This window comes from Amphibalanus amphitrite, unplaced genomic scaffold (genome assembly GCF_019059575.1).
Source record: "Amphibalanus amphitrite isolate SeventyFive unplaced genomic scaffold, NRLGWU_Aamphi_draft 000392F_arrow, whole genome shotgun sequence".
Taxonomy (NCBI): Eukaryota; Metazoa; Arthropoda; class Thecostraca; order Balanomorpha; family Balanidae; genus Amphibalanus; species Amphibalanus amphitrite.
The window spans coordinates 182,737-210,523 of NW_024881886.1; the positions used below are offsets into that span (position 1 = coordinate 182,737).

Here is a 27,787-nt window from a genome sequence, read left to right on the forward strand (position 1 = left end):
AACGGCGTTTGATAGTTCGTTGAACGACTTACAACTTTTGTAAACAACTTTTTTGGGTCAGGTCAATGCTGAGGTCGCCAGAGGTCATAACAAATAACATGGTTTATAACGACCTACATAGATAGGTCAACTTCAAAATCTGACCTAGGAAGGTCACGCTGGGTACCAATCGGCGCGTCATGACCAGGCGAACGGTTTGGTACACTTACACCTATTTAGCCCCATCATGTTGTGATTTATTGGCTAAAAACTGTTGATGACCTCACCTCACCTCAGATGATCCTTCCCGATGCCCCTGTCAGTAAATGCCACCTGGGTGCTTACAGATCAGATAATCTGACGTAATTCAGAAAGAATTGGGTGGTTTTGACTCGTTTTCTCGAAGCAGGACACAGTTCATTATATTTTACAATAGGCTTGTCACGATTCTGACCTGACTGACGTCTGCAAGATTGAAACTATAGGGGAGAGTGGGGTGGGTTGTATCAGTTTTTACTCCGAGACCCATAACCTCGTAACTATCCGTGATAAACTCATTATTTCCATACTATCCCCTTCCTTGATTCTTCTGCTTTTTTGTGCAAAGTAACTTTTCCGCTACCTCTACCAGTTTTTCTTCTACGGTCTCCCGAATAGAACAATGTTTTTGATACAACTTGCCCCATGGCTTAGGTGAGTTGTATCACATGGTGTGGTAATTTGTATCACTATTTCACGTTTCAGGGAGTGTGCTTACTACTGGTTTTGAACATAACAACAACATTAAATGAGGTTAATACAATGTATAGGTATGCTCAAAGGCTTCACTTTATTAGACCAAACTTAGGTCAATGCAATCCGAACGAAACATCAACAGACTAGATGCAAAAGTGGCCCGTTAAGCAAAGAAGCCAACACATTGTGCCGAAATGGAACGAGCATTGACTAGCTACCTACAAACGCGAGCCAGGGCTTAGCTTTCGCGATCAAAAGCAACATACCCATGCATACATACATACATACATGTTAGGGGAGAGCGGGGTCAAATGTAACACGGGGCAATTGTAACAGTGTTAATAATTCATAAACTTACCAATAGAATGAGCTGATGTTCAGACCGAAAATGCGTTATTCTATACTGCCTTTCCCAACGGAGTTTGAAGCGAAAGTGCCGGGTATGTCGATGGCTGTGCACAGTAATGTGTTTTTGAGAGCATTTTGTAGATTTTTATGCCGTTATATTTGATTAGCTCATTCCCGCCATTGAAAAGATATCGACTTCAGACTTTGTGTAAGCGTTGGCAGGCTTGTTGTCGATAAATTGAAAGCATTAAATGCTGCCTACATGCAACATCTTTTTGCGCCAGTTTCGTCTAAAATATGTCAAGGCGCGACGGGGACAATTGTAACATTTTTGCAGGGGTCAAATGTAACAGGTTATAGGTCAGTGCCCATTATGTCAAAGTCGTCAAATTTTCAATTGAGATGAAACATTGCTAGAATTAAGAGAACTGTAAGTTTTGTCGCAATCGGCAGCTTTTTACGCGATTTATTTGCGAAAAACCAAGGGAGAGGAGGTCCATCCAACCCCTGTATAAGTGCGAGGTTTTATGCCTTTTTCCTGAGAAGAACCGTCCTTACCAAGTCTGGGAAGATGAACAAGTGTTCAATACTTTTGTTAAATCAAAGTTTTGGAAAAAAAAATGTGTTGCTGTAGCATGTTAATGAACATGTTACAATTGTCCCCGGGTGGTGTTACTTTTGACCCCGTATCTGGGGTGAATTATAACAGCTGAATTGACTTTTTCGAACAACAATTTTGACCCGAAAAAGACGTTATTTCGGAAATGTTTTAACTGCATTTTAAAGACAAAACATCATAGTTTCTGAAAATAAAAGAAAGAGCTTTATAGCTGCAAACGTGTTTGCACCAGATGATAAAATGCAAAAAATGTTACAATTGACCCCGTTCTCCCCTACAACATACCCCACCCGGCTCTGATACAACATGTACCTAGCCGCCATCTTGGAAAAAACATCCTCGTGCTAAAAAAAAACAGCGGACAGCTGGAGAAATCCGTTTTCACTCACGCAGCCTTAGAACCTACCCTCACCACCGCTACGGAGATCTTTCAAATTCGTGCACATCTAAATGCCCAGAACACACATTTTCTTGCAACTTATTTTTTTAGAATGACATTAAAAAAACATAAAATCGGCTCTCACCTCGAGACGCGTCCACTCAGCCACAAGACAGAACAGGGAAAGATGGTGCCCGGAAAACCTCGTCGGCTGGTCGTGTCGCGAGCGCCATCCATTGGATAAGTTTGGCACAATTCGCCCTGATACAACTTGGACATGATACAACTCTCCCCGCTCTCCCCTACGGTTATCAATTTTTTATGTGTGAATGATGCCACGTTTACTTGCTGTAAGTAAAACATGGTTTCGTTAGTAAATTTTCCTAGGTCCAGGTGGTTTGCTTCATTTACGCCGTAGATGAAACAAACAATCGATGGATAGGTAGGGGAAAGTGTGGTAAGACGGGCACCTTAACTTTGGAGCCATTTTTCGGCCGGTTAGAAACATCATAGAAACGGAAACTGAATGAAAACCTTTTTTAGACATTTTACTTCCAGTTGCCAGAAGATGAGACTTAGACCTGATTCCACAAATAAACTGCAACTGTTTTTGCAAAACCTTGCAAAAACCCGTCTTACCCCACCCCATGGGGTAAGACGGTCACCACATGGGTAGGGCAAGACGGCCAGCTTCTTTCACCGACCAGCACAGCTCGCAGCAAATGCCCGAGATTAGCCGCATTGATACAGTCGCTCGTTGGTCTCAAGTGCTTCGGAAATGGCAGTATGCGAGATTCGTGCAGAAGGCGTATGCTCGTATATAGGCCCTAGTTCAGAAGCCATGTAGAGCCGTTTTTCACATTCATTATTCGAGAATAAACTGTGCCGAAGGAATATAGCTAACATGTCTGTGAGTATCGGAATCGAACATATTCTTATAAAAAATGCTTCTTTTTTCCTACAGCAACAAAAATATTTTCACCATTACAGACCCATTGGATTCATGGTTGCCCGTCTTACCCCAAACTCAATGTCAGAAGTTCCGCACGATTTTTCTTTGTGGACAATTGATGCAGACAAAGCAAATCCGCGGTGAATGAACACTAGTGGCATATGAATGTACGTACCACAAGTGATTGCCAGTTTTTAACTCTGTTGTGCTGCACACAAAAGCTGGCACAATACATTATGGTTTTCAATGAAATGAGTGTTTTAAAGAAATCAAAATAAAAGATTATGGACTGAACACAAATTCACCAGACTTCAATGGTGGTGTGTAGTGGAAAAGACAATTCTGGTCCTAATTTTTCTCGCTCGTAGCGCTATTGGTTTGGTCTGCAGAAGGGGTGCCCGTCTTACCTACCCTGACCGTCTTACCCCACTTTCCCCTATATATTAATTTCCCGGTCAAATAAATTATTATGAGTTGTGCGAAGCATGGCTATGGGAATATCACCACGGTCTGATAAATGGTTTGGGTAATTGCATCCATCGTAAAAATACCAACACAGCCACAGAGGGCTTCCTCTCTACAGAGGGCCTCCTCTCTGCTGAGGGTGTCTTTCTCTCCAGAGGGCCTCCTTTACAGAGGGCATCCTCTCTACAGAGGGCATCCTCTCTACAGAGGGCATCCTCTCTACAGAGGGCATCCTCTCTACAGAGGGCATCCTCTCTACAGAGGGCATCCTCTCTACAGAGGGCATCCTCTCTACAGAGGGCTTCCTATCTATGTAGGGCCTCCTCTCTTCAGAGTCTCGTCTCTACACAGGACCTCCTCCATACCGAGGACCTCATCTCTGCAAAGGGCCTCCTCTCTTCAGAGGGCCTTTACTCTACTGAGGGCCTCCTACCTACAGAGGACCTCCTTTCTACTGAGGGAGTCCTCCTCTACAGAGGGCCTCCTCTCTTCAGACGATCTCCTCTCTAAAGAGGGCCTCCTCTCTACAGAGGGCCTCCTTTTTACAGAGTGCCTCTTTTTTACAGAGGGCCTCTTTTTTACAGAGGGCCTCTTTTTTACAGAGGGCCTCTTTTTTACAGAGGGCCTCCTTTTTGCAGAGGGCCTCCTCTCTACAGGGGGTCTCCTCTCTAAGGGGGCCTCCTCTCTACACAGGGCCTCCTACCCACAGAGGGCCTCCTCTTTACTGAGGAGTCAGAGGTGCCATAACGGTCAGACACAGACACTAGTGGTTATTCACAGGAGATGAGAAGGGCCCTAGCTGTCACTTGTCAGGCTGGTCAGAGGGCCCTGATTGTTCTGACGTCATTTTTTAGATTCCCGGGTAAATTTCGTTCGCCTCCGACGTGATTTTGGCCAACGTGGGCTCGGCCCACGTTGGATTCAGGCCGAAAGGATTCAGGCCAACGTGGGCCTTCGGCCCACGTTGGCCTGAATCCTTTCGGGGGGCCTCCTGAAAACCCCAAGGGAGGGGCGGGCGCCCCCTCCGCCCCCCCCCTTGGCTACGTCCCTGGTCCATCCCGCGTTCAGTCTCCGTGACTCTCCGCATGGCCAATATAACCGGTCTAACCGGGTTAAAAACTATAAACCGAAAGCGTCGTCTCCGATATCGTTATGTGGCGTCTGAAGGGTTCATGTGTGTTGCTCTCGGGCGAATTCGCAGTGGCAGCGACTGTGGCCGTATCATATACCCTTTGCACTATGTAATATGTATGCACTTTGCAGGCAAGTATCCTATAAACGTGTACGCGCATAATGACCTCTCTGTTGACGCGCTATAGAACGGCTAAGGCCCCAGGCCCCAACAACTAATATCCGATAATCGTGGTAGGAAATATGAATCGAACTCAAAATACGACATTTGATTGTGTGAGGCATAACCAGAACGTGTTGCTATTTGCAGTCCACACTGCTAATGACTTGCTTGCGTCATCAGTCGCCACTTATCGAAGACACAAGCGCGTTTTTGTCAACCATCGATCGCACCAGCAGCCTATAAGCTAATTGTAAAATTAGATGAATGACCTTTTAGGAACACCATACACATTAGGTAAGTACACGCCGATAAATTTGCCTGCAATGAGAGACTGGTGGCGGTGCTTCTTAGGGAGCCTGAGAAGCTAAAAAACGCATTTGGCCATGGAAAAATTAAACATCCGGCACATTTGAAGATTTACTTTCATACATAGGTACCTATGTAGGTACTCTTCATAGGTATTCATATTCACACATGACACATACCTATGGTAGGTATAGGTATGTAACAAATTGTAGATAAGTACCCACTAAATACATACTGCGGATATAAGAGCCGAACCTGAGCCCACTCGAGTCCGACGGCATTCCAAGACGGCGTTCCGGGGGGGGGGGGGGGGCTAAGTAGCCGGTAGATACCCGACATCAGCGTCCGAGGAGGGCACATTGTTTAGATAAGAAACGGCGCGAAGACCTTCCGTCGAGCGCGGGAGAAAGGCGCGCCAAAACAGACGTCCACCGCCGGCGCCACCGTAAATAGTCTGTTTCCCGCGGAAATCACTGCTGGGCAGGGGAGCTGGGGTTTGACGGGGACGCCGACGCAGGGGGGGGGACCCGGGTCGGCACCTGGCGGCAGACGCCGGCGCCGCGTCGGTGTGACGTCACCAGGCGCGCCTGTGACGTCACGGGTCGTTGTCCCAGGTGGCCGACGCGCGCCGGCCGTGAACCGCGCGCCGGTGGCGTTGGCGCGCTCGGGCGGCGGGCGCGCGCGCCGACGGCGGACGTCTGGCGCCACGACCCCACCCCGCGGCCGGTCCCTCGGCCCGCACGGGTCCGCTGCCCGGCGGACGGCCATTGGTATGCGTCCGTTGCATGGAGAGGTGATCCACGATGAAATGAGGCAAAAAGCCGTGCGTCCGAGGTTTGCTGAGGACGTTGCCCCCAGTGGGCAATAAAACCAGAGCACCTTCCGTAGTCCGTACCGACTACCGATGTTTCTCTTGCCGGCATCAGTGGCGGGAGAATGAAGAAAATCGTTAGTTTCCTCAACGCAGATTGTCCCACCAAAGTTCAAAGGTTATGATGCGTTATGACCAATCCTTTATCATGTTATTTAGGTTATTTATCCGTTAGTGTTACAGTACTCATCCCACCGTCGCGTCGCGTCAAATCGTTTTCTGGGCCAGACATTCATGTTAGAGGCAAAGGTTTTGGTACTTGTGACGATCGATCGCTCGTTAAACTTTAAAATTCTAGCAAATATGCAACATATTGCGCACCTCGGATCATCTCCGGGGGAAACGGTGCAGATGACGTAAGCAGAGCGAAGCGATCAGCTGATGAGCAGCCAAGCAAAGCGTTCAATCACCGGATGAAATGTTTCTGCATTGTGCGTTGTCTGTTTGACTGAGAGACACCGTTGACTTTGGGGAACTTTCCATTGTATCGGCCATCAAGGGAAACGCCGGGGCGCCGGGCAGCCCGCTCGAATATCGCGCCAAATTGTGGATCAGCTGGGAGGACGGGGCTCTGCGGCTGCAGTTGGCTGTTTCTAATATTAACCGCGATCATGAGTGCTCTTAAGATTTAGAGAACCGACTCATTTCATACTGTTTATTTCATCTTGTAATAGATATGCTAGCTAAGATTATTATAAGTTGAAACAACACATGCAATAACTATAAAGCAATAGATATGTTTCCTGGCTCGCGAACATTAGAGCCGTCAAACTCGTGATGTAAACTTGGCCCGAGGAGCGGGAAACCGCGCGCGCCGGCACCGGAGAGGAGGCGGGTGGACGTCTGCAACGGAATCATCTTTAATAGGTAAGTATTTTGTGATTTTGTAAAATTTTCTGACAGATCTTGATGTTTTTCAACCACTCTTTTCATCAGCAAGATTGTATTCCGATAAATTGGTGGCATAAGGGGATGATAGGCTCAAGGAGTGCGCCGGAACTGTCTGCTGCCCGTTTTCTGAGTTGTATTTCTGTTCGTAATTCGGTTATTATCCCATAAATTTGGATGGAATCATAACCAGTAGGTTCTTAAATTATTCTTCAACCTTTGGAAATTGTGTTGATATAAATTTGCTATCACTTTCTTTTCAATCCTGAATTTTACATGGAATGACAGTGACAGTTGCAACTCAAACTGCAACTTGCATGGATGCCTATCACTGTCCTCTCTGTGCTATCGCTATGATATGTCTTGTTATATTATCTGCTTTATTTTGTTCTTAAAATCTGTGCATTATTTAATCTAAAAAGATCAGAGGGGTGTTCACGGGCACCGCACACTGCTGCGTGCGGTGTGTGCGGTACGTCCAGCAGGCGTGGGGGTAGGGGATGGGTAGGCGGCTCTGACGTCACGGCTGCGTGCGGTGGACGGTCCGCTGTGGCCAGTCCCGACCGGCCACAGCGGTCGCTGTGTGCGGTGACGCAAGGCTGACGTAGGGACGCAGTGGGCGGAGCTTGGAGGCTGTGTGCGGTCCGATCGCACACAGGGTCCGTGAACAGCCCTCAGAAACTTGTGTCTGTGCAATACTTGGCGGTAGGTGATGACTGATTGTTTCAAAACTGGATTTTCAGGTTGTGTATGTGGATTGTGGATGATCCACTGTGATGAATTATTTTTATTTCATATGCTTCATCGACAAGCCAGCAAGGTGTCATGCTGATGCTTTTGCTCCACTTTTTGGATCTTTTGATGTTTCAAGGATGATCTGAGCGTAACTGTTCCCTAGTAGCTATCAAGCCTTTTTGGTGAATGAATGCTTCTATTTGTCATTCATTCTTAAGTTGTAGAAGATGTTTTATAGCAGTTTGTTTGATAAGCTCTTTTTCTCTTTGCAAATTAGTTGCTATAATGGTATTAATAGCTAGGTATTCTAGGGACTAGGGCTCTGAAATATGCCTCAATTTAGTATATCTAATTGCTAACCTTATGACTTATTTTTCAACCCTTGCCATAAATGGTTGGGTTAATATATGCCTATTAATGATACCTGCAGGCAACTGTTCATGTAATTAGCTTAAATGCTCTCAAAGCATAAGCTGCTTTATCAATTTTATCTAAGTGCTATTTAAAATGACACTTATTTAGACATTTCCATTTCAATTTTCAATCTAACAATTTATGTCATTTTAACAAAGTTAAGTTGTACACCTGATGAGAAAAGGAGTTTCTACTATGTTGCTAAATTTTGTGTTACATGGAAGCAAACCAATTACCAATGCCTTTTTTTGTATGGCTTAGGTAATTTGGTTTGATGAAACATGAGGTTATTGGTTGATGATGTTACATGAGGGCATTGGATATTGGAAGTTTGATTAAGTTTGAAACTGAAACATAACTGAAAGTATATGGATGTACTATTTTTGGCATTTAGTTGTATATGTCAGTAGTTATGAACTGGCTAAGAATTGTCTCACTAACTTAATTTGTTATAGCTGGTAATTATGGGCAAATCATATTTCCTTCATTCTTATTTTGGGTTATGCTGAAAACCCACTTGTCAGCATTGGGCATGTGTCAGTGACTTTTAAAGTTGGATTCAGTGATCATATTTCATTTGGTTCTTACAAATTGCTTTGCAGGCAACACTATTTCATTATTTTGCAAACAGGGTGTACATAGACATGTTGCCTAAAAAAGCAGTCAAATTTATACTGCATTGGTAGCTTATTGCATGACATAAACCATGGTGCAATCTAAACATGCTGGTTTGATCTTTTGAAGTGCTGGTACACTACTATCTACATATTTTATTGCAAGCAAGTTTATTATTGTGATAATGTATTAATGTGCCCACTCTCAAGCACCATGTTTATATCAATTTCATCAAGCAGAATGTAAAGATAGGTACCTGCATCTTGTTATGCTCTAAATAATCAAGCTTAATGCTGCCTATTTAGCAAGCAGCTGCTTTTTTGCACTTGACAAGTAGTTCTGTATCAACTACATTCCAAGGTCTGGTTAGAATCTTATTCCAATATTCTAACTTTCTTCAAGATGGCTATTGGATGACATGTTCATGAGTAGTCAAGGTGTTCTGTTTTTCATTCTTTGCATGCCTCTGCTGAAAAACATCAATCCATTGGTTTCATTTGGTTAGCTGTGCTGAAAGAGACTTTGATTTAGTTGGAACATAGAAGCTGTATTTGTGGGTCGCACGTTTTTCACATGTCGCCTGTGGCCTGTTGCAGAGTAATGATCGAATGAGCGCTCGACTCCCTCTTCTGACGCTGCCGTCGGACAGATAATGTCTGGTGCCAGGTCAGTCGGCTGTGCATGCATCATCGCTGGTGTTTGGTGACGGTACTAGTTACTTGTGAAAGTGAAGACGGCAGACATTACACTGAATGCCTGGATCCAGAAAGTAGACTTGAGCACTGGTGAATGGGCCATTGACTTGGTGCTTTGACGTCTTGTAATTCAACTGTGATTTGTCCTGTGCTGATTTTCACGCTAATTCAGCTAGTGGGCTTTACTGGATCTTACATGTTTGGAGTAGTTGACTTACATTTCTTGCCGAGGAATGCACAACTGTCCTACGTAGTGAGTGCACACCACATCAAGATAACTTAATCGCACGTCAGAGGTATATTTGTCTAGCGCTGTATGTTCGTCGACTCACTCGCGAAGGATGATAACAAAATGAACGACCATTAGAACTGTACACCCAACTCGTATCGTGGATCCTTTTTTACGCGCTTGACTTTATTTCGTCATTCGTTATGCGTAAGTAACTGGAGAGAACAGTGTAAGAATTGCAACGATTCTCTGTTTCTCCTGAAACAGTGATGACTACCTAATAGCTTTTTCATTGAACTTGAGGGGAAGGCAAGGAAAGGATAAGTGCGAATGACGCTACTGATAGGTACGAAAGTATGCGACACCTGCACATCAACACCGTCCTAGCTTGTGCTTTCAGAGCTCAGTTCAACAGAAAAAAAATATGTATGATATTCAGTACTCATCGGAAAAATGATCTTGTGGTAACCATTTGCAGCGTTTTGTCTCGGCAATAAGCATCAAGCGACTTTTAGAAAGTATTTTTGCAAGGTACAAATTAAGGTGACCTTAGGTCAAGGTCAGAAGAGCATTATGGTTAAATGAGCAAATCATGGGTACCGGCAGGCGACTCATCGCATTTCGGCATTTTGCGCTGTAGTGCATGTGCAATTTTTGTTCCACGGCTCTGGACAAACATAATGAAACGTCAAATATAGGTACACTAGGCCTCTGGAGGCCTGCCCTTTAGTGGCTAATCAAGGCACCCTGTGCGTATTGTGGGCTGCTGCACATTTTGAGGACATTTGGCTCCTTACCTCCGACATTATCTTTTTTGTGTGCAATTCTGTCGATCTTTTATTTCAATCGCTTGGTGAATAACCAGCCGGTTGTGGAGTTAATCGGCCAAATGCGCCCTTTTTAAGGGAGGGGAGGGGGGGGGGGGGGTTGCGAAGATTTTTCTTACGAGCACCAAGAAAGTTAGGCCATTGGTCAAATGGTAAATCTGAATGTATCGGCTTCCTTGCACGAGTGGCATAGGCTATTTTTTGACGTAGTGTATTTACACTCATACCACATAAATGCTTTAACCCTCGCATGTGTGCGGCGTTTGCCAGCTTCTAATGTGTAGGGGGGTGGGGTCGGTTAGACCCCCTTGCCGTTTGGCCCCTGATCGAGCTAGAACTTCGCGGAAAAAACGAGCGTGTTGCCCGTGACGAGAGGAAGCCGATGATACCCAATTTTAAGGTCCTAGGTAATTGGTTGACCGTCCAGGTCAGGTCAATGACCCAAAGTCGGGAAAATCGGGACCTATTAGAAAGTCGTAAAGTGTGGCTGCTAAGGGGGTTTCGGGTTGCTAATCACGAATATCGTGTTAGTTTTGATCACAGATGATGTCTTTAAGCATTTAGACCAGGTCGGGTCAGGTCAGGTCAGGTCAACCAGTAGGGGTTGTGACGGGTATTCGTAGTACGTGTCAACCGCCTCTGACAGCTTCGTAACATGTTACGAAGGCACCAAAACTACTTCGTAAATGTTCAAATGGTTGCTAAATTCGAATTCAGCTCCAAAAACTAGCCTAGAAACATGTATAACTCGAAAAAGTGAACCAAGGTCACCCGAGGTCATCAAAGGTCAATGACCTGACCTGACCTTCAGGTGACCTTGACACCCACCCTAATGCATGGGAACAACATCAAATCACATGTTTGAACGTTTGAAACCACGAAAAGCTTGCAAACGCGCGGCTAATGCGAGCCGACATACGCGGAATCGCGATTCCGGCCAAACATGGTCTCGGAAAAGAGTTCACAGGTCAAAGGTCATTTGGGTCAGGGTCATGAAATTTTCAGGGTAGGTGTAAAATTGATCAATGCGAGGGTACTGAAAGTTTCGTCGCGATCGGCCGCTTTTTACGCGAGTTATTCGCGAAAAACCATGGTGGGGGGGGGGGGTCCATCCGTGATCCGACCCCCCTACACATGCGAGGGTTAACCCGCGCCGTGGGGGGGGGGTGTTTTTACTCCCCCCTCAGGTTTTTCGCGAATATCTCAAACGGCGGAGCAGCGCGCTGCCGTTTTTGGTACACCTGTTCATACATCATTTCCGCATTTGTGAAAATTTTAGACCCGGGTCGTTCAAGGTCAGGTCACCAGGTCACGTCAAGTGACCTTACCTCAAAAAAGTTCAAAGGCTCGCTATAGCTACACCGATTGTGCGATCACTTCGAAACTTTCAGCGATTGATATGAGTAACAGCATGTATAAAATGTTTATCTCTGATTTTTTATATCTCTGACCCAAGGTCAGGTCAATTTTGTGACCTCTCCATTATAAGTCAATGGGAGGAAATTGAAATGCGCCTCTTTTGGACGAATGTCGTTAAAAACGTTCTCAAACATCGGTTCACAGGTAAACATGATACACTGAATCGGAAAAATGCACCTCTGACCCCTCTGTATGCCCCTGAGGTCATCTCAGGTCATGAACGGTCACCAGCAGTTTTTTGGCCTTAACTTTTGATAGAGACGTGCTAGAGCGGTGAGAACACGTCAGATGTGTTCAGCTTGACGATACGGACCGACTGATATGCAACATGACCTTTTCCGGTCAGGTCATGACCTTGACCTGAGGTCAAATTTTTAAAATGACTTTCAAGGTCAACAAATAATTCATTCGACGCGTCTCGACGAGAGGAACACGATGCTGCCAAAAGTAATGTCGTGGCTCTATTGAGTCAAAAGTTATTGCCCAAAAACATTCTTCGTGAAAACGGTTATTTTGATAGTTTTTTGCCCTCTGGATGCTGAACCGTTGACCTGAGGTCAAATCGGAGATCATCACTCAGAAAGGTCTGTAAAAGGGCTATCGAATGCGCTTTTCCGCGGCGCTGTAGCTCTATTGGTTCCCGAGTTAGACGCTGGCAGTTTCCAAAATTATTGAATAGGACTAAATTTGACCTTTGCTGACCTCTGGTGACCTGACCTTTGATCTGACCTAAAAGATGACTGAAGTGTTTTCCTTCTTATTTTTGACGCTCTTTCGATTGCCGCTTACCGCATGTCGCTACGTGGCCCAGGAGCCGAGTTAGAGGGGGGGAGGGGGCGTGAAAACTCCCTTCCCCCAGCACTCTGCGGAAAGTTCAGACCACCAGCACGGCGCGGGTTAACAATATCGGAACTTCTGGAGCAAGACCGAAGCGAAATTCCATGTCGATGAGATAGTTCGGGAGGGTCGCGGATTAGCCGCGATGACGGTTAACCCGTCTAGGGAAGCGATGTAGCCGTTGAATCTGGCTTGCGTGGCCTCAGATCCGCGGAAGAGCTGTGTGGCTGGCATGAAATTAGGTACCTAAACAATGGGCTGAATTCTTCCATCGATATTTCCTCTTTAGTTTAGTTCCGTCTGCGCCATTCCCCAATTCCCTTCCCTGGGTACACCTTTCACGCCTTGGACGACGCTGTCGCCATGCCCGCTTCAAACCGGCCCCCGTAGACAGGCGGCGGCTACTCGGGGCCGGGCCATGCCGTTAGCGGGCCGCGTGGCGCGCCTATTCTTCGCGCGCAAAATGTGCGGCACATGCTGGCTCGCCGCCGCCGGTCCAGGTGCGTTTCCGGCGGGACGGTACCGGCGGTCCCACCTGGCTGACAGGTGCCGCTGCGCCGACACCGGCGATCCCCGCGCGACGCGCCGGCGTCCGACGATTGGATCCGTCGACTACTGGTGTCGGCAAGCGCTGTGGGGTCGATGAGTTTTTGGTGACTCCGACAGCCGACTCAGAGTCCGGCTTCCAGAATTTGACCCCGGGCAGAACTGTCCACTTCGATCCGACCGATTCCGATTCTGACTCTTACTCCGTAGCCTTGGTGCCGGCGGTGGTGGATGACGGCTCGAGCGCTGGTTTTAGTCCGGGGGATGTGGTCCCAGCTCAGGCGGCAGGAAGTGGGCGGCCGGACGGACGGGTCGGGTGACGGGACAGCACCCATTCCACCGGGCCGGGTGGAAAATTGGCGACCCTGACCCGAAAATGTCTGACCCGAAAGTTGTGTCTCCACGTGCTTCGTAGCACTCGCAAGCGACTCGCAACTCGCAACTGGTATGCTTGTGATCGATGCGCGTTTGTTCCGGTTACATGAGTAGGAAGCTGCCATTTTCTGCGCCTCTTTCGTAAATCGCGAGATAGCAATGTGGGTCCGGGTGCGACGCCCAACTCTCCATCTTCCCTCGTACCGTGGGCGCAGTGCAGCTCCCCCGGTGATTCGTTAGCGAGTGCAGCTCCCTCGTGGGTGGAGTGGACTGACCTCGCATTGTTAGGTCCACACGCTGCGAGTGCAGCCGTCTCTCGGCAATGACTGGCTGCTTCCGGGACCGCCAAGTCTGCATGTTCTGCAGTGCTGACTGCGAGATGGCGACCCTCTCGACCAACCGTCTGTCGTTTTGGGAATAAGGCTTTTTGGAGTCTATTCTACTTTTTTGTCCCGCCTTTTTGTCAGTTTTCAAACGGTTCATGAAGCTCATTGTCTTCTTATATCATTGTTCCTAACCCTTTCCTTTCATGTGATTCTGTAACGCGAACGCTTCTGTCATACTTTGGACGTTGGAATGAGCATGATTTTGAACAGCCGAGCAGTTGACACACTCAATGTGTCCGTTCAATGATATCTGCCGTTCACTCGACTCACTCGTTTCGACTTTGCATTGGAAAACGAGTGAACGGCGCATGTCGTTGAACGGACACAACGTGTTTCAGCTGTTCGACTGTTCAAAATCATGCTGATAGATCGGCCGCATAAGAGCTATTGAGGAGACGGTTTGTGGCCAACAGCCATCTTGTTAATGCTCGATGCCATTTTAGGGGCTCTGCAGCAAGGAACGCCACATCCGATCAGTTTTGACGCATGATGCCTTTAAAATCTCGACCTTCGGTGGCAACAGGGAACTGCAGATTTATTTAATTGCACCCCACGATGGACGCTTTTAAAGGTTAGTTGAAAAACAGGCATTTAAATATTCACAAATATTCGTTAGTGACAATAGATGGCTGTACTCCGCCGTCTGGCGGGCCGGGCCGGCCGCCGGCCGCCACCTGTCGGGGGCGGGATGGCGCGCCATGGCCCGCGCGCGCGCGCCGCTACCACTTTTGGCGCGCTTTTCTCGGGGCGGACGCCGGCAGGAGTTTATGGCCCTTCGAGACCTTTCGCTGCCTTATTTCAGTGCCGCGTTGTTTTTAGTATGGATGCCATGCCTGGGTGGACTAATTATTCCCAGATGCTGCTCTTTCATGAGCCTTGCCTCTTACAGTGAATGCTCAGTTTCAGTTCAGTTTATAAGTTGTGATCCCCGGCTTTGGCTGATCAGGGTATGAAGAAAGAAGGGAATGAGTTGGAAATTCTTTCTTATCAAGATCTTAATGGTGCCGTGTGATTTTGGTATCACAGATGGTCGTGTAGAAGGAAATTAAGATCCATGAATGACTCAATGAAGAGACCAAGCGCGAGGTGCTGCTGTTAGAAGCCGATTACACATCAGCTTCGCGAGATGTGAATGTCTGAAACACGACACATCGGTGGTCAGCCGGTATCCATTTTTTTCGGCGCCGATAACATCGCCGTGCCTCTGCACGTTTTGGTGTTATCGCGGCTAGACTGGGTGGTCAGAGGCAGGGCGGGATGGAGTGTCCGAGGCCCGAGTCGCGGTAGCCGACGGTTCAGGCGGACGGGGGGGGGGGGGAGATGCCTGGGGACGGCCCGGCTCGGATTTCATCGGCGAGCGTCGGACCGACGCCGTCTCCCCGCGCGTTTTGCGCGCGCTCGACCTTTGTCTGGTAATCCGGTCCTCCGGGGGGTCGCGTCCCCCGCGCCCGCCACGTCGCGCCGCCAGACGTGACGTCACGCGGCGGCTCCAGGGGCAGGCGTCGGATCACGCTCCCTACCGGCTCTCGGGAATGTTTCGCCGGTCACCCCATCCTAAAATAGCCACCTTCCGGGACCGTCTCAAAGACGTGCCATTGTCCGTCCCGTTAGCCGTCCCTGGCGTCGCCCCTGCGGCCGGCGGCGCGGGAGCCCGGCGCGCGCTGATAGGGGGTCGGGGGGACGGCGTGTCGCCGCCGGCCGGCGGCCGAACAGCTGACCGATCAGCTGATCGCGCCGGACCCACTCGGCCACGCCGGTTCGACCGCGCCGGTCCCGTCAGCACGAAGCTGTCTCGTAGCCCCGCGCGTGTAGCATCACGGTGTGCAATACGGACGTTCCGGACGCCGCTGGGAGCAGGATATTCACCGGCGTTTACAGCGCACCAGTTCCGGTAGGTGATGAGTGCACGCCGCGCGACGCGCCATCGACCACCTGTCGGGGGTCCGGCGCGCCGGCGGGTAGTGTTGGCGCCGTTTTGGACGCTCGCGAGCGTGGGTGACCTTTGCGGAGGGTGGTGTTGCCCGCGCGGGGTTCGGACTCGTCTGGCGGGGTGGAGTGGACACATGTTGCAGGGGAGGGAGGGAGGGGAGAGGCTGCAGCGTGGCCGCCGGCGTCTGCAACAGCTGACTCGGCGTGGCGCGTGGAATTCCACCCCGGCCCGGGTCGCTGGCCTTTGGTTACTGATGGGTGATGGGCTACATACCAACGCTGCTTCGCTTCGATTTGTTACTGCCTTCTTTTATGTTTATATTTATTGTTTATATGAAAGTTGAAATACCTTACCTTGAAATGCATTGTTTAATACATTCACGCTCCACTGTTACAACCTATCTTGATCTGGTTGCTTCCGACTAAATTTTGGCAATAGTGTTAGGTCATTTAGGTAACTTTAAATTTCTACTGACTACCTTTAAATTGTTTTGTTATGATCGGATTGTTCTTTATTTAAATACCACGTTTGTCATTTTATTAAATGCCCGTTTTTAAATGTCTACCAAAAAATGTCGAACGTTTATTCGATCTATGAGGTGAAAAATATTAAAGGTAGTGTGCCAGCTTTCTTGGACCGTATGGAGTTAATGGCCCAGATAAGGAGAACCGGATTTTTAGAACTTATCCATACCTTCAAAACTCATGGAAACGTCTTAAATTCTTCAAATTTTGAGTACCCCAGTGCGAAATTCGCCCCGACGGGTTGTCGGTCGTACCCCAACCACATTTCACACCACTATGAACAATAAATGCACACACTGAAATCGCTATTACCGATATGCTCATCCAATCAAGTTTCGATAAACCCGTTCATCATCATCTCCTGCGGTTTCGAACACGCCTGTTAGGTGGCTTCTGATGCTCGTCGAGGTCGGAATTTCCAAATACGCGTGGTGCGTCGGGCCGCGCGCTCTGACTTCGGCCAAGAAAAATGCGTCAGCTGATCATTGTCATTTCTGCCACTTGCGTGTGGTGAAATGGGGTCATAACTTATAAGACGGCTTTTTCATATCAATTATTTTACATAAAATCATATTTCAAACCATAAATAATGTTCGACAGCCAAATAAAAGAAACAATACCAATACGGGCTTACAGTTTAAGGATCGACATTGTGTTGTCTACGATTAGACAGCTGATAACTCATTCCCGTACGTCGTATGGTCGTAACACTATAATGATCTTTGCTTATTGTCACAAGTGCGCCGCATTCGCGATTGTTGCCCGACGCCTGTTTGCAGGTGAGCCCACTACAGTTGTTATACATATCTAAAAACCGAAAAACTTTTAGGCGAAAAAGGCACTATTCCAGGCCCATTTTTGATTTTTTTTTGCGATATTAGGTAAAAACAGAAGCTTCTTATCCTAGGAAAAATAAAATGGGAAATCTTTCAAAGGTGGCACACTACCTTTAAAAAAACAATATTTCGGCTTTATTGAGTTGCGTTATTCACTAGTTTAGACCAATGGTTAAGGAGACTCCGTAAAGCCGTAATATTTGCTTTTTTATAAACATTTTTTATCCCTGTGCAGCCCAAAACTTAAAAAACACATCTGGGGATCCTTATTAAAAGTGGAAGACCTCATTGAATGGATGATTTTTTTTTTCATTACCTCGGACACGAGTAGGACGGTACACCAATTTTTTGGTGCAAAACGGAACAATGGTAGCCTATGTTCTGAGAGCGATTTCATGTTGATGTGATGCCCAGTTAAAATAATATTTTCTTTGCTGAATCCTCGTAACTAAAGTTTCATGTTATTTCCTTCATAATGTGAGCTTTAGATTAGATCGGCCTTAGCCTTTCGAATTGGCTTTACTTCGTTTCTGACTCAAGTGATTTTTCCGATGATTTCCTAAAAGATATAAGCAGTTTGAATCATTGAATGGCCACGGGCCCGTGTGCCCGGTAATTTGTTGCGAATCGCTGCAGATCTGCCAACCCTACCCGGCTTCTTCGCTCGCGCTAACTCCAGACTCTAACCGCTAACTGACCGATGTAAATGAATGAAACTGTCTTCATTGAAGACAGTGGAACGTATCGCGGCAGATGACGTCACGGTCGTCCTGGGTCTCATGCGGCTCTTGTTAGGGGCTTGTTGAAGGCAAGAACTTGATACCCTGAAAGGCACATTTACTTTTGTAGGATTTAACCGCGATAAACATATTATTTGAAGTTTCTGAAAACCAGAGTGATATTTTTTGAAGCACAGTTTTTAATGGCTCATTCACCATTCTGGAGGCTGCAAGCTGTGCTCGTCCACGTGATATGATACCTTTTTGGTTTCTACTTATCACGTGCACAACTTGACACATCTAATCAAGGTCATGAGGTCAATACTCTTGTAGTTCCTTAATTATTGCTTTTTGCTTCTTCATTTTGTTGACTGTTTTCATTTCCTCAAAATTATTTTGCATAACACCTGATGTGTTGTGTTCATTTTCGTTACTTGCGCTTTACCAACAATGGCCACGACTTACCTATGTGAACAATCAATATTATTTCAATGGTAGGTTCATTGATTTTGTACTGCATGTTGCATGTTGATTGGCTTTGGATATTTGCGCGACCATGGCTGTCGAGTATTCAACGCTTAGCAACAGTCCCAGATCAATCAAGCCCGTTTCGAAATTCATCCTCATCGAACTTTTCCGTTATTGGCCACTTATCCTCACGTGCTGAACCCTGACGACCTAACGTGACCCCGATGGAACCCCACCTGACCCGCCACCCGTCCTCCTCAGGGGCAGCTCGAGACCGATCCGCGCGGCTCCGGCCATCCTGACGCGCTCCAAGCGGCGGCGGCCGACCGACAGTCCCGTGTCGGCCATGGACCAGGGCGCCGGTCCGTCAGCGGTCAGTCAGCTCGGCCAGCAGAGCTGGGGAAGCTCACCGGCTCTCAGCGTCGACAGTTTTTCGAGCACGCCTGCGGCCGGGGAGAGCCTGAGCTCGCTGGCGGCCAGCACGCCCGGCTCCATGGAGAGCCTGGACTCGGACTCGAGCAGGACGTTTCTGCGCGGCTTCGATAGCCAGTGGAAGCGGCAGCGGGCGCGCACGCCTCCGCCCTCGAGCTGGTCAAAGTGAGTGCCTTCGGGAGGGATCGGGCATTAGTCGGTTGATGGTTGATGTCACCGAAAAAATGGAGTTTTTTTCTAAAAGTGCTGTTTTCCTAACGCTAGGTTGAAGGGAGTTCGCTGATAAGACGTTCCATTGTGTGTTTTGCTTTTTATTACGGAGCGAGCGAAGCGAGCGGAGTCTTACGTAGAATAACGGAAATTTCTGAGTATGAGCGGCCGGCCGGCCGGCCGGCCGTGCGGACGCTTTTGCGAGGCTTATATCTCAGCAACCACTTGACCGATTTACACGGGGTAATTTTTGTAGGGTAGCTTCATTCCTTCTACCAAGTATTGGACTATTCCCGATGCATGTGGGTGGTGACCCCTTATGCACGTGCCACGCGCAAAACGAAGAGGTGTCAGTTTTGTAATTGTTGCAATATCTCGGTAACTACTTGGCCGATTACGCTGAAAGTTGGCATGTAGGTAGGCACCCACTAGGCACTGCATATCCATGTGCCAGAGTTGGGGTGCTGCTGCACGTGCGCACGTGCAGGGGTCGTTTCCAGATCTCGAGAACGGCTGGACCGATTGCGCTCAAATTTGGTACACAGTTAGGGACCGGTTAGTAGGGTGCCGTGCACAAGTCAGTTGGGACCCATTTTGCACGTGCGCACGTGCAGGGTGCTGCTTCCAGATCTCGAGAACGGCTGGGCCGATTGTGCCCAAATTTGGCACATCGCTAGAGACCGGTTAGTAGGGTGCCGTGCACAAGTCAGTTGGAAGTACCCCCTCGCAATTTCGCACGTGCAAGGCCCACCCTCTCGCTCGCTCCGTTAGTCGCCCCAAAAGGCGTTATACTGGTGGAGTACTTTGACCGAGACGCTATGTTAGTACAGGAATATTTTATGCCTGTTTTGAGGCCTTTAGCATGATCCCGCCACGGGTGGCCAAAACTTTCTTTAGGTCGTGGTCTGTTTTTTTTTTCATCGCTGGCGTGGCGCCGCCCCTGACCGGTTCGCTGACTCCGCCTCTGACCGCTGACCTGACCGGCCAGCGAGTTACCTAAGTGTGGAACTACCCAGCGCCGAGCCGGCCGGATGACGTCACACCACGGCCAGTGCCGGCGCGGCGGCAGACTGGCCGAGATTGGCATGGTCTTAACTTGGCGAAGAGGCATCGGACGCCAAACTTCTGCTGCAGCTATTAATCACATTTCATGCGTTTCTTCCATGTGTATGAGCTATCAAGTCCTTCGAATACCTAATGTGTAGGTGAGCGTACCTGCATTTAGCAGTGTGTTCTATGTTATGTGGATGGGCACATCCGACAGTCGACACACTGCGCAATGGATTCCGATATTGCTTGGCTGATTCTGGCTTTGTGTCTTCGAACGAACCATTGAAAGGGAGGACGTCATTTTTAAAGGTTGTTAGGTGCACTCAAACGTTTTAAGATAAGCAACTGCTGATTGAATTTCTGGCGAGGGTTGGTGGAACGCTCTGTTTACAAATGAGTATCTACCTACCTAGTACCTACCTGCAGTGGCAAATAACTGGGTCGCGGTCAGTTAGGCATGATTCACGAAGTCCCTTATCTTTTATTAGACTTATTAAGCCCAATGTGCAACATTTGCGTCTTTTCGCGTTGTATCGGGTAGGAAATGAGAAAATCTGCTTCTTCTCCACAGCCCTCAATTCAAGAAACCGTCCTTTTCCTTATTGCATCATTCCAGAACATAATTTTCAAACATGGTATCTTCCCCACAAAAAAAAACTGAAGCAGTTTCCTTCGGCTCCAATGCGCCGCTCGCCCAGGGAGACGGAAGTGTTATATTCTCGGCGGTCCAGTCTGCATTCTGCAGCACACTCAAACTTGGCGGACCCCCAGCGCACGACTGTTGTTGTGAGTGACTGTGACAATTCACTGGTGGTTTCGGAATAATTAGCAGGCGGCGCAGCCCAGTGCCTCTTACAATGAATTAGAGTGGCGAATGCACTATTGCAGAGAAGAAATGGATTGAGCAGATTCCCAACCTCGCTGTATTATCAACTAAACATTAGGTACGCTTCACATTTTAATCAGGCAATCATGTAAGCAAACGACTTGCGAGTTGCGACCCTTCCGCCTTACATAACTCGGCAGAATGCCCCTGAATCGGCTAAACTACACTGCATCTCTTCAAACCTTAACCCGCGCCCGGCTGGGGGTCCTGGATTTCCACGCCCTGCTGGGGGGGGGGGGTGTTTGAACACCCCCCTTGTAACTCGGCTCCTGGGCCACGTAGCGATACGCGGAAGGCGGCGTTCGAAAGAGCGTAAAAAATAATGACGAAATCACTTCGGTCAATTTTTTGGTCAGGTCAAAGGTCAGGTCACCAGAGGTCATTGAAGGCAAAATTTCGCCGATTTCCAGGTCGAATATCGAAAATTTCCAAGAAGCCAACGCATAACTCGGGAACCAATAGAGCTACAGCGCCGCGGAAAAGCGCATTCGATAGCCCTATTAACGCCCTTTCTGAGTAATTCTCTCAGATTTGACCTAACGTCAACCGTTTTGCCTGCAGGGGGCAAAAACTGCAAAAATAGCCGATTTTTTCGGAAACAGTTTTCGGCAATAACTTTTGACCCAAGCCTTGTACGAGCTTACTTTTACCGGCATCGTGTTCCTCTCGTCAAGACGCATCGAATGAACTATAACTTGACCTTGAAAGGTCAACTTGAAAATTTGACCTCAGGTCAAGGTCATGACCTGACCGGAAAGGGTCATGTTGCATATCAGTCGATCCGTATCGTCGAGCTGAACACATCTAAGGCGTTTTCATCGCTCTAGCATGCTTCTATCAAAAGTTATTTGCGAAAAACTGTTAGATACCATTCGTGACCTAAGATGACCTCAGGGCATAAACAAGGGTCACGGACACCATTTTCATGTTCAGTGTGTCTAAACCACTTGTAATTCAGTGTTTGGGAGTGTTTATAATGTCTTCCGTCCAAAAGAGGCGCATTTCAATTTTCTCCCATTGACTTATAATGGGGAGGTCGCAAAATTGACCTGACCTTAGGTCACCGATATCAAAATTCCGAGATATACATTTTATAGATACTGTTACCCTTATCAATCGCTGAAAGTTTCAAAGCGATCGGTCACTCGGTGTAGCTATGACAGACATTGAAACTTTTTATGAGGTGAGGTCACTTCAAGTGACCTGGTGACCTGACCTTGAATGACCTTGGTCTGAAATTTTCACAACATGTGTAGAATTGATGTATGATAAGGTGTACCAAAAACGGCGGCGCTCCGCGCCGCCGTTTTTGAGATATTCGCGAAAAACCACAAGGGGGGGTGTTCAAACACCCCCCCCCCAGCAGGGCGCGGGTTAAGTATTTTACAATTTACCACTCAGCTATGCAACAGGCTTATAATTCACTGCTCAAGCCTCAACCCCTTTTTCCCTATCATCTTTTTGGAACCGTCAATCGCCATCTGCGCTGCCCATTGTCGAGCAAATAATCAGGCCGTCTCCAGTTCTCTGGCAGGGGCTTCCAAACTCAAGCGAACTCGCCGAAGTTTCGCCATTCAATGCGCAGGATCTGTACAATTGAGTTTGAGAGCCTCTGGGTTGGCTCGGCGCGCCTGCGCCGCGCCGTTGGTCCGGCCAAGTACGCGAGTGACGTCATGCTATAAGCGTCATCCCCCGACCAAAGTCACCAATCAGAGCCCTAGAATCGACTTATAATTCCACACTTAGGTAACTCGCGACCGGCCACAGGTTCCGTGAGGCGCAGGTGATGCCGCCGCAGATCCGGCAGCGGGTACCGCCGCTGCCCGATCTGCAGTGGACGGAGGCCGAGGATCTCTGGAACAGTATGCGCACAAAGGACTACAGCTACAAGCGGGACCCTGCCCTCATGAGCCACCACCCGGCGCTGAAGCCCCACATGCGAGCCATTCTCATCGACTGGCTGATTGAGGTGGGTATTTCGAATACAACGAGCGAGCTAAACGAAGAACGAGAATTTTTTTGATCATTTAGGGAGTTACAACATGTTTAGTTTTTGTAGTGAATCAAACCTGGATGGCATTGAACTATTCAAAATATACCACATGCTGTTTTATAAGATGCAAGGCGAACTTCAGCGACGAATGAGCAGATTTCCTCTAGTTAGTCCTCATTTGACCCCTGTTATTCTCCCGTCTGACTTCTGCTCATCCTGTGTTCGTCAGGTGTGTGAAGTACACCGACTACACAGGGAGACGTTCTACCTCGCGGTCGATTTTCTGGACCGCTATTTAAGTCGCGCCCGGGACCTGCCTAAATCACAGCTCCAGTTGGGAGGTGAGATGACGAGACTGACGCAGGGGCGGCATTGATGGCGCACTGTGCAGATGCTATAGCTTCCGCTGTACTCTTGGAGAACGGCTGTGGTCGTTGTGGGGTTATAGTCAATTATATTCGCATCGTGTGGGTGACTAGAAAAAAAAAATGTCGAGCTGATTTGGCAAGTTGATGGTCTTAAAAGTGAAGCTGAACATCGGAAAATGGTTAAAGCTGGCCAAGCGACAAATTGTTTGGGCAAATGGAAGCTGACTGATTTACATTCGACCACCTGGTTATGTCGCGGTCTATGTAGGGTGATGTCGTTTGCGGTCTATGGTGTACGTTTGCGGTCTCGTTCACACAGCGTGTGTTCCCATGCCTGCAGGCATCACTTGCCTCATGATCGCCGCCAAGCTGGAGGAGATCTACCCGCCCAAGGTGGCCGACTTTGCCTACGTCACAGACGGCGCCTGTACCCAGGAGGACATTCAGGACAAGGAGCTGGTCATCATGAAGGTATGTCAGGAGGGGATGGTGGGTGGTTTGGAGAGGCGGCGGATACCATGGTGGTCGGTGGTGATGGGGATAGTTAATGGGTTTGGGATGGCTCTTGGCTGAGTGGATGATTGGGGTTTGCTTGGCGTCTAATGTTTCGACTGGATTACATTTGGGCGATTACATTTGGACATTACATTTGGGTTTCTCGATTGGAATGTGGTTGGATGATTGAGGTTGTATTGGTTACTCGCTGTGGCTTTACTCTGGTGAATGGTCTCACGGCTGGTGGCGGTATTTGAGATGGGCAATCCTACGTTGTATGTGGGGGTTATCAATGCTTACGGTCTGTTCATACCTACGCCAATGGCAGCTGTATGATTGGTGATAGACACTGACACTTTGCCTTTCTGTCTATGCGCGGTCAGATCAGCGAAGGTATGAAACTGGAATTTACCATTGTTCCGTGTCAACGATAAGTTTTTTTTTGTGTGTGTTTGTCAGTGAGTTGATTTCCACTTTCCATTTTTAATGTTACCAGTTCCCTTTTTGTCAGCTGATTTTGTCCCCCTATTTTGTATTTGCATGCCAGTTGTGTTGGTAGACTTGTGCTCCTAGCTGCAAGACTAATGCAGTTTTTCCTTATGTAACCTCAGTTTGTAACTAATTTATTGTGGAGAGGCCAATTTAGTTTGATGTGCTTCTTTTCGTGCATTTTAGGAAAAGTAAAATAATTAAACCTTTTGTGTCAGGTCAGTATCATTGTAAACGTATCGCGCATGCATGATATAATGTTCCTGCTCGCATACCACGTCCTGCAGCTCATCGGTCCAAAAGTGGTGTCGAATTCCGGCTAATTATGTAGACCACCTTTTTCGCATTTCATGGATCAAGGCTGTAGTCGAAAGCGAGTATAGTTGTTCAATTGTCAAACTGATCACATCCAGTAATTTTGAAACTTCCTCCTTTATATTTAGACTTTGATATCCTTGTTGGACTCTAGACATCAAAGTGTATCTAGCTGACAAGGGTAGTGCAAGCCGCCGAGTCACGAAAATCCTAGGCCATTTATGCACCGAAATGTTGACTTATATTTCCCTCTGTGCAGGTGTTGAACTGGTCCCTGTCACCAGTCACTCCTCAGCACTGGCTGGGCACCTATCTGCAGCTCACAAACATGGAGGAAACCAGATGCGGTGAGTAGGAACGCCTTTTGTTATATAGCTCAGTTTGATAGCCTGTGATGCCGGACATTGGTCATGTGAAGTTCTGTCTGCTGTGAGGCATCAAATTTGGTTTGTTGATGGAACCAAATGTTCGTTAGCGTAACGTCCTACTGGCAATTATTTCATTCATTCAAACTATTGCATGCGAAGAATTATGCCTCAATATTTCATTCCATCCTAGTGTTTCACCGCGGATGCAGTATTTATACGAAGAACTGGCTTTGCTCTTCACCCGTGAGTGGTTCTTTTGTGGGAGAGCCAGACACTTCGAACTCATCATACCCTGCAGCACTCAATAACCCTCCCCTCTCCCTTGCAGGTGACGCGGTGCCTACCCTCCCCTTCCCCCTGATAGGTGACGTGGTTATAACTCCCTCCCCTCCCCTCCGTTCTAGGTGACGCGGTGACGGCCGAGGAGTTCACCAGTCCGCAGTTTTCGGCGCTCCAGTTTGTCCAGATGTGCCAGCTCATTGACCTGGCCGTCATGGACATGGCCTCGATCCAGTTCAAGTACGGTGTGTTGGCCGGCGCCGCCTTCTTCCACTTTACCAGGAACAGGGAGCTCACCATCAGGATCTCCGGTGAGAGACACAGTCGCCGGCCGAGAGATGCGCCTGTTTTTAAGTTGTTTAGGTGACATATGAATATGTGTCAATAGTTAGTCGCATTTTTAGCTTCACATGCCACCATTCGTGAATTTTTGGTCTGACTGGTGTGCTAAGCAAGTTGTCGAAAAATGGCGGGCTGCATTTCGAATCTTGCATAAGTGAATATTGATTTTATCGAAATTAATAGATCACTCAATCTTGAATCGAGCAATAGAAATGCTTTAGGAAAAAATGCTTTAGAAAGGACAAATATACTGCCCACTGCTGACTGCACCTGATTCCCACTGTGTCACTCGCTGACCTCTCGCCCGCTTCTGTCCTTCTCAGGCTACTCGTGGTTCGAGCTGTCGCCTTGTGTCACCTGGCTGGGCCCATTCTACGTGACACTGCGTGACCACCTGCTGTGTCACGTGCCGCCGTTCGATCGAGTGCCCGACACGGATCGACACAATATCCAGATCCACGCCGTCAACTTACAGATCCTGGTGAGTGGATATATGGTGATGGGAGAGCAGCTGTAGGGCTCCGCGGGGCAGAGTTGGGGATTGCTGTGAGGAATTGGTGAGGGACGGGTATGTATTGGGTTCGAAGTCGCTGGTTTCGTCTATTCGATGAACACTAGGATTAGGTAGAACTTCGTTTTCTAGCTGTTTTCTAAAGGGAATAGACTGAATCCTCTCGGACCGATCTAACATTACTTCCAGCAGCTAGCGTTGCTTGTAGTAGATCCGCGGAAGATTATCCAGACTGTTAGCTCTTCGTGCCATTTCATGCTAGCTTTGTGTCCATGCGTACGAAGTGTGACTGACGTCCGTCCTGTCTCCCCAGGAGGAGGCGCAGAAGCGGTCCGAGGAGCAGGAGGCCCAGCTCTGCATGTCTCCTCAGGCGACCGCCGAGCGACCCGACTTCCTGACCCCTCCGGACTCGGGCGGCCGGCACCGGCCCTGAGCGACCCGTCCGCACCACGACGGGGTCACGATGGGACGTGGTGGGACCGCGGCGGGACCCGGAGCCACCGACCAGTCAGAAGCGCCGAGACGGGCGCGGCGGTGCAGTCCGCCATATAAAAAATACAGCGGCGGTCCTCGTGGGGGCCGGCCGCGCTCAGATAGCACTGCCATCTTCCGGCGCGCTGCCGAACTATCAGTTGCGTGGTGGCGCTGTGGTAGTTATTTATTTGCGAGGCGAGCGGCAGGGCCGCCGGCAGTGCGTCGGGTAGGGTAGGAATCGGCCGGCATCGGTAGAGTAGCTCTGGACGGGCATTGTCGCCGGCAGCCCGGCGGCGGTTTCCAAAGATCTCTGTCGACGTGAGGTCGTCCCGTCTGAGGGGTCCGCCATCAGCGCTCTGGGGGGCGTGTGAAGTCACTGCGCCGCGACCGAACCGGCGCAACGGTCTGAAACCAAGCAGGCCGCACCGCCAGTTTTAACCGGTTTATAGCAGATCTAGGAATTTTTCCAATGAAATGAGCCCTTTTACCAGCGCCGGTGGAGTTTTATCATCTCAACTGCCTTTTAGCCGTGCCTCGCCTCCACCCAGCGTGCGTTTATCACAACGATGTGACACTGCCGACGATATTTTGTCCCAACGAACCACAGTTCATAGCCGATTGTGTTTTTGAGTGTATGTTTGCGTGCCTGTGTGGGGAAGGTGGGTGTATACGCGTGCGGGGTGGGTTGTTTTTTTGTTTTATTTTCTCGCGCCGCCGTGACGCCGCGGTGGCTGCGAGCGATCTCTGTTCTGCTCACCGGGCGCCGCGCACCGTCAACCGCTGACGGTGCGTCGATTGGCCGAGCGTCGCGGGGCGACGAGAGCCGGAGCGAGAGAGCTGCTGTGTGTAGGCGGCATTACACTGGTCTGGGCCGCGGAGTGTCTGTGTCGCGTCCCCGGTGTGTGTTCGGGGGAGACTTGTGCTCATGGAGGGGTGAGGCTGGGACCCGACCCCCGTGTACGAGCGATTCGCTCCCTGCTGGCGTTTAAAGGGACCTCCGTCTGGGCTTTGGCCTCGAGGCGCCCTGTGTCGAACCCAGAGGCACGGTGGGGCTGGATGAAATCGCTGTCAACATTATGTTCCAAATTCACGTACGATCCATACATTGTCCTGAGTTTTGTGTTGTACATCTTGATCAATAAACATGAATTGTACTTACTGCTGTGTCCATGGTATCTTGCATA

General features: G+C 48.6%; 1 protein-coding gene across 4 annotated transcripts; it reads left to right on the forward strand.

Moving 5' to 3' along the window:
- Positions 1–6,368: 6,368 nt before the first annotated feature.
- LOC122390344 (G1/S-specific cyclin-E-like) lies at positions 6,369–27,761 on the forward strand. Of its 4 annotated transcripts, none has more exons than XM_043383196.1 (10): positions 6,369–6,815; positions 9,197–9,266; positions 18,653–18,988; positions 22,737–22,938; positions 23,192–23,303; positions 23,671–23,801; positions 24,889–24,976; positions 25,402–25,587; positions 25,942–26,099; positions 26,443–27,761. In XM_043383196.1, exons 2-10 carry the CDS (start codon positions 9,253–9,255, stop codon positions 26,560–26,562), a joined length of 1,347 nt encoding a protein of 448 aa, XP_043239131.1. In that variant the 5' UTR covers positions 6,369–6,815; positions 9,197–9,252; the 3' UTR covers positions 26,563–27,761. The 4 variants fall into 4 exon arrangements, with proteins under 4 accessions (XP_043239131.1, XP_043239132.1, XP_043239130.1 ...); XM_043383195.1 differs by lacking the exon at positions 6,369–6,815 and adding an exon at positions 6,980–7,028; XM_043383197.1 differs by lacking the exon at positions 9,197–9,266 and having other exon boundaries at positions 6,527–6,815.
- The last annotated feature ends 26 nt before the right edge of the window (positions 27,762–27,787 follow it).

Bases quoted from the DNA above. Each gene is read 5' to 3' on its own strand.
- LOC122390344 (XM_043383194.1), top strand. From the start codon at position 18,374: ATGGCCACGACTTACCTATGTGAACAATCAATATTATTTCAATG. The intron at 18,418-18,652 runs GTAGGTTCATTG...CGTCCTCCTCAG, and splicing joins CAATCAATATTATTTCAATG to GGGCAGCTCGAGACCGATCC. The intron at 23,802-24,888 runs GTATGTCAGGAG...CCCTCTGTGCAG, and splicing joins AGGAGCTGGTCATCATGAAG to GTGTTGAACTGGTCCCTGTC.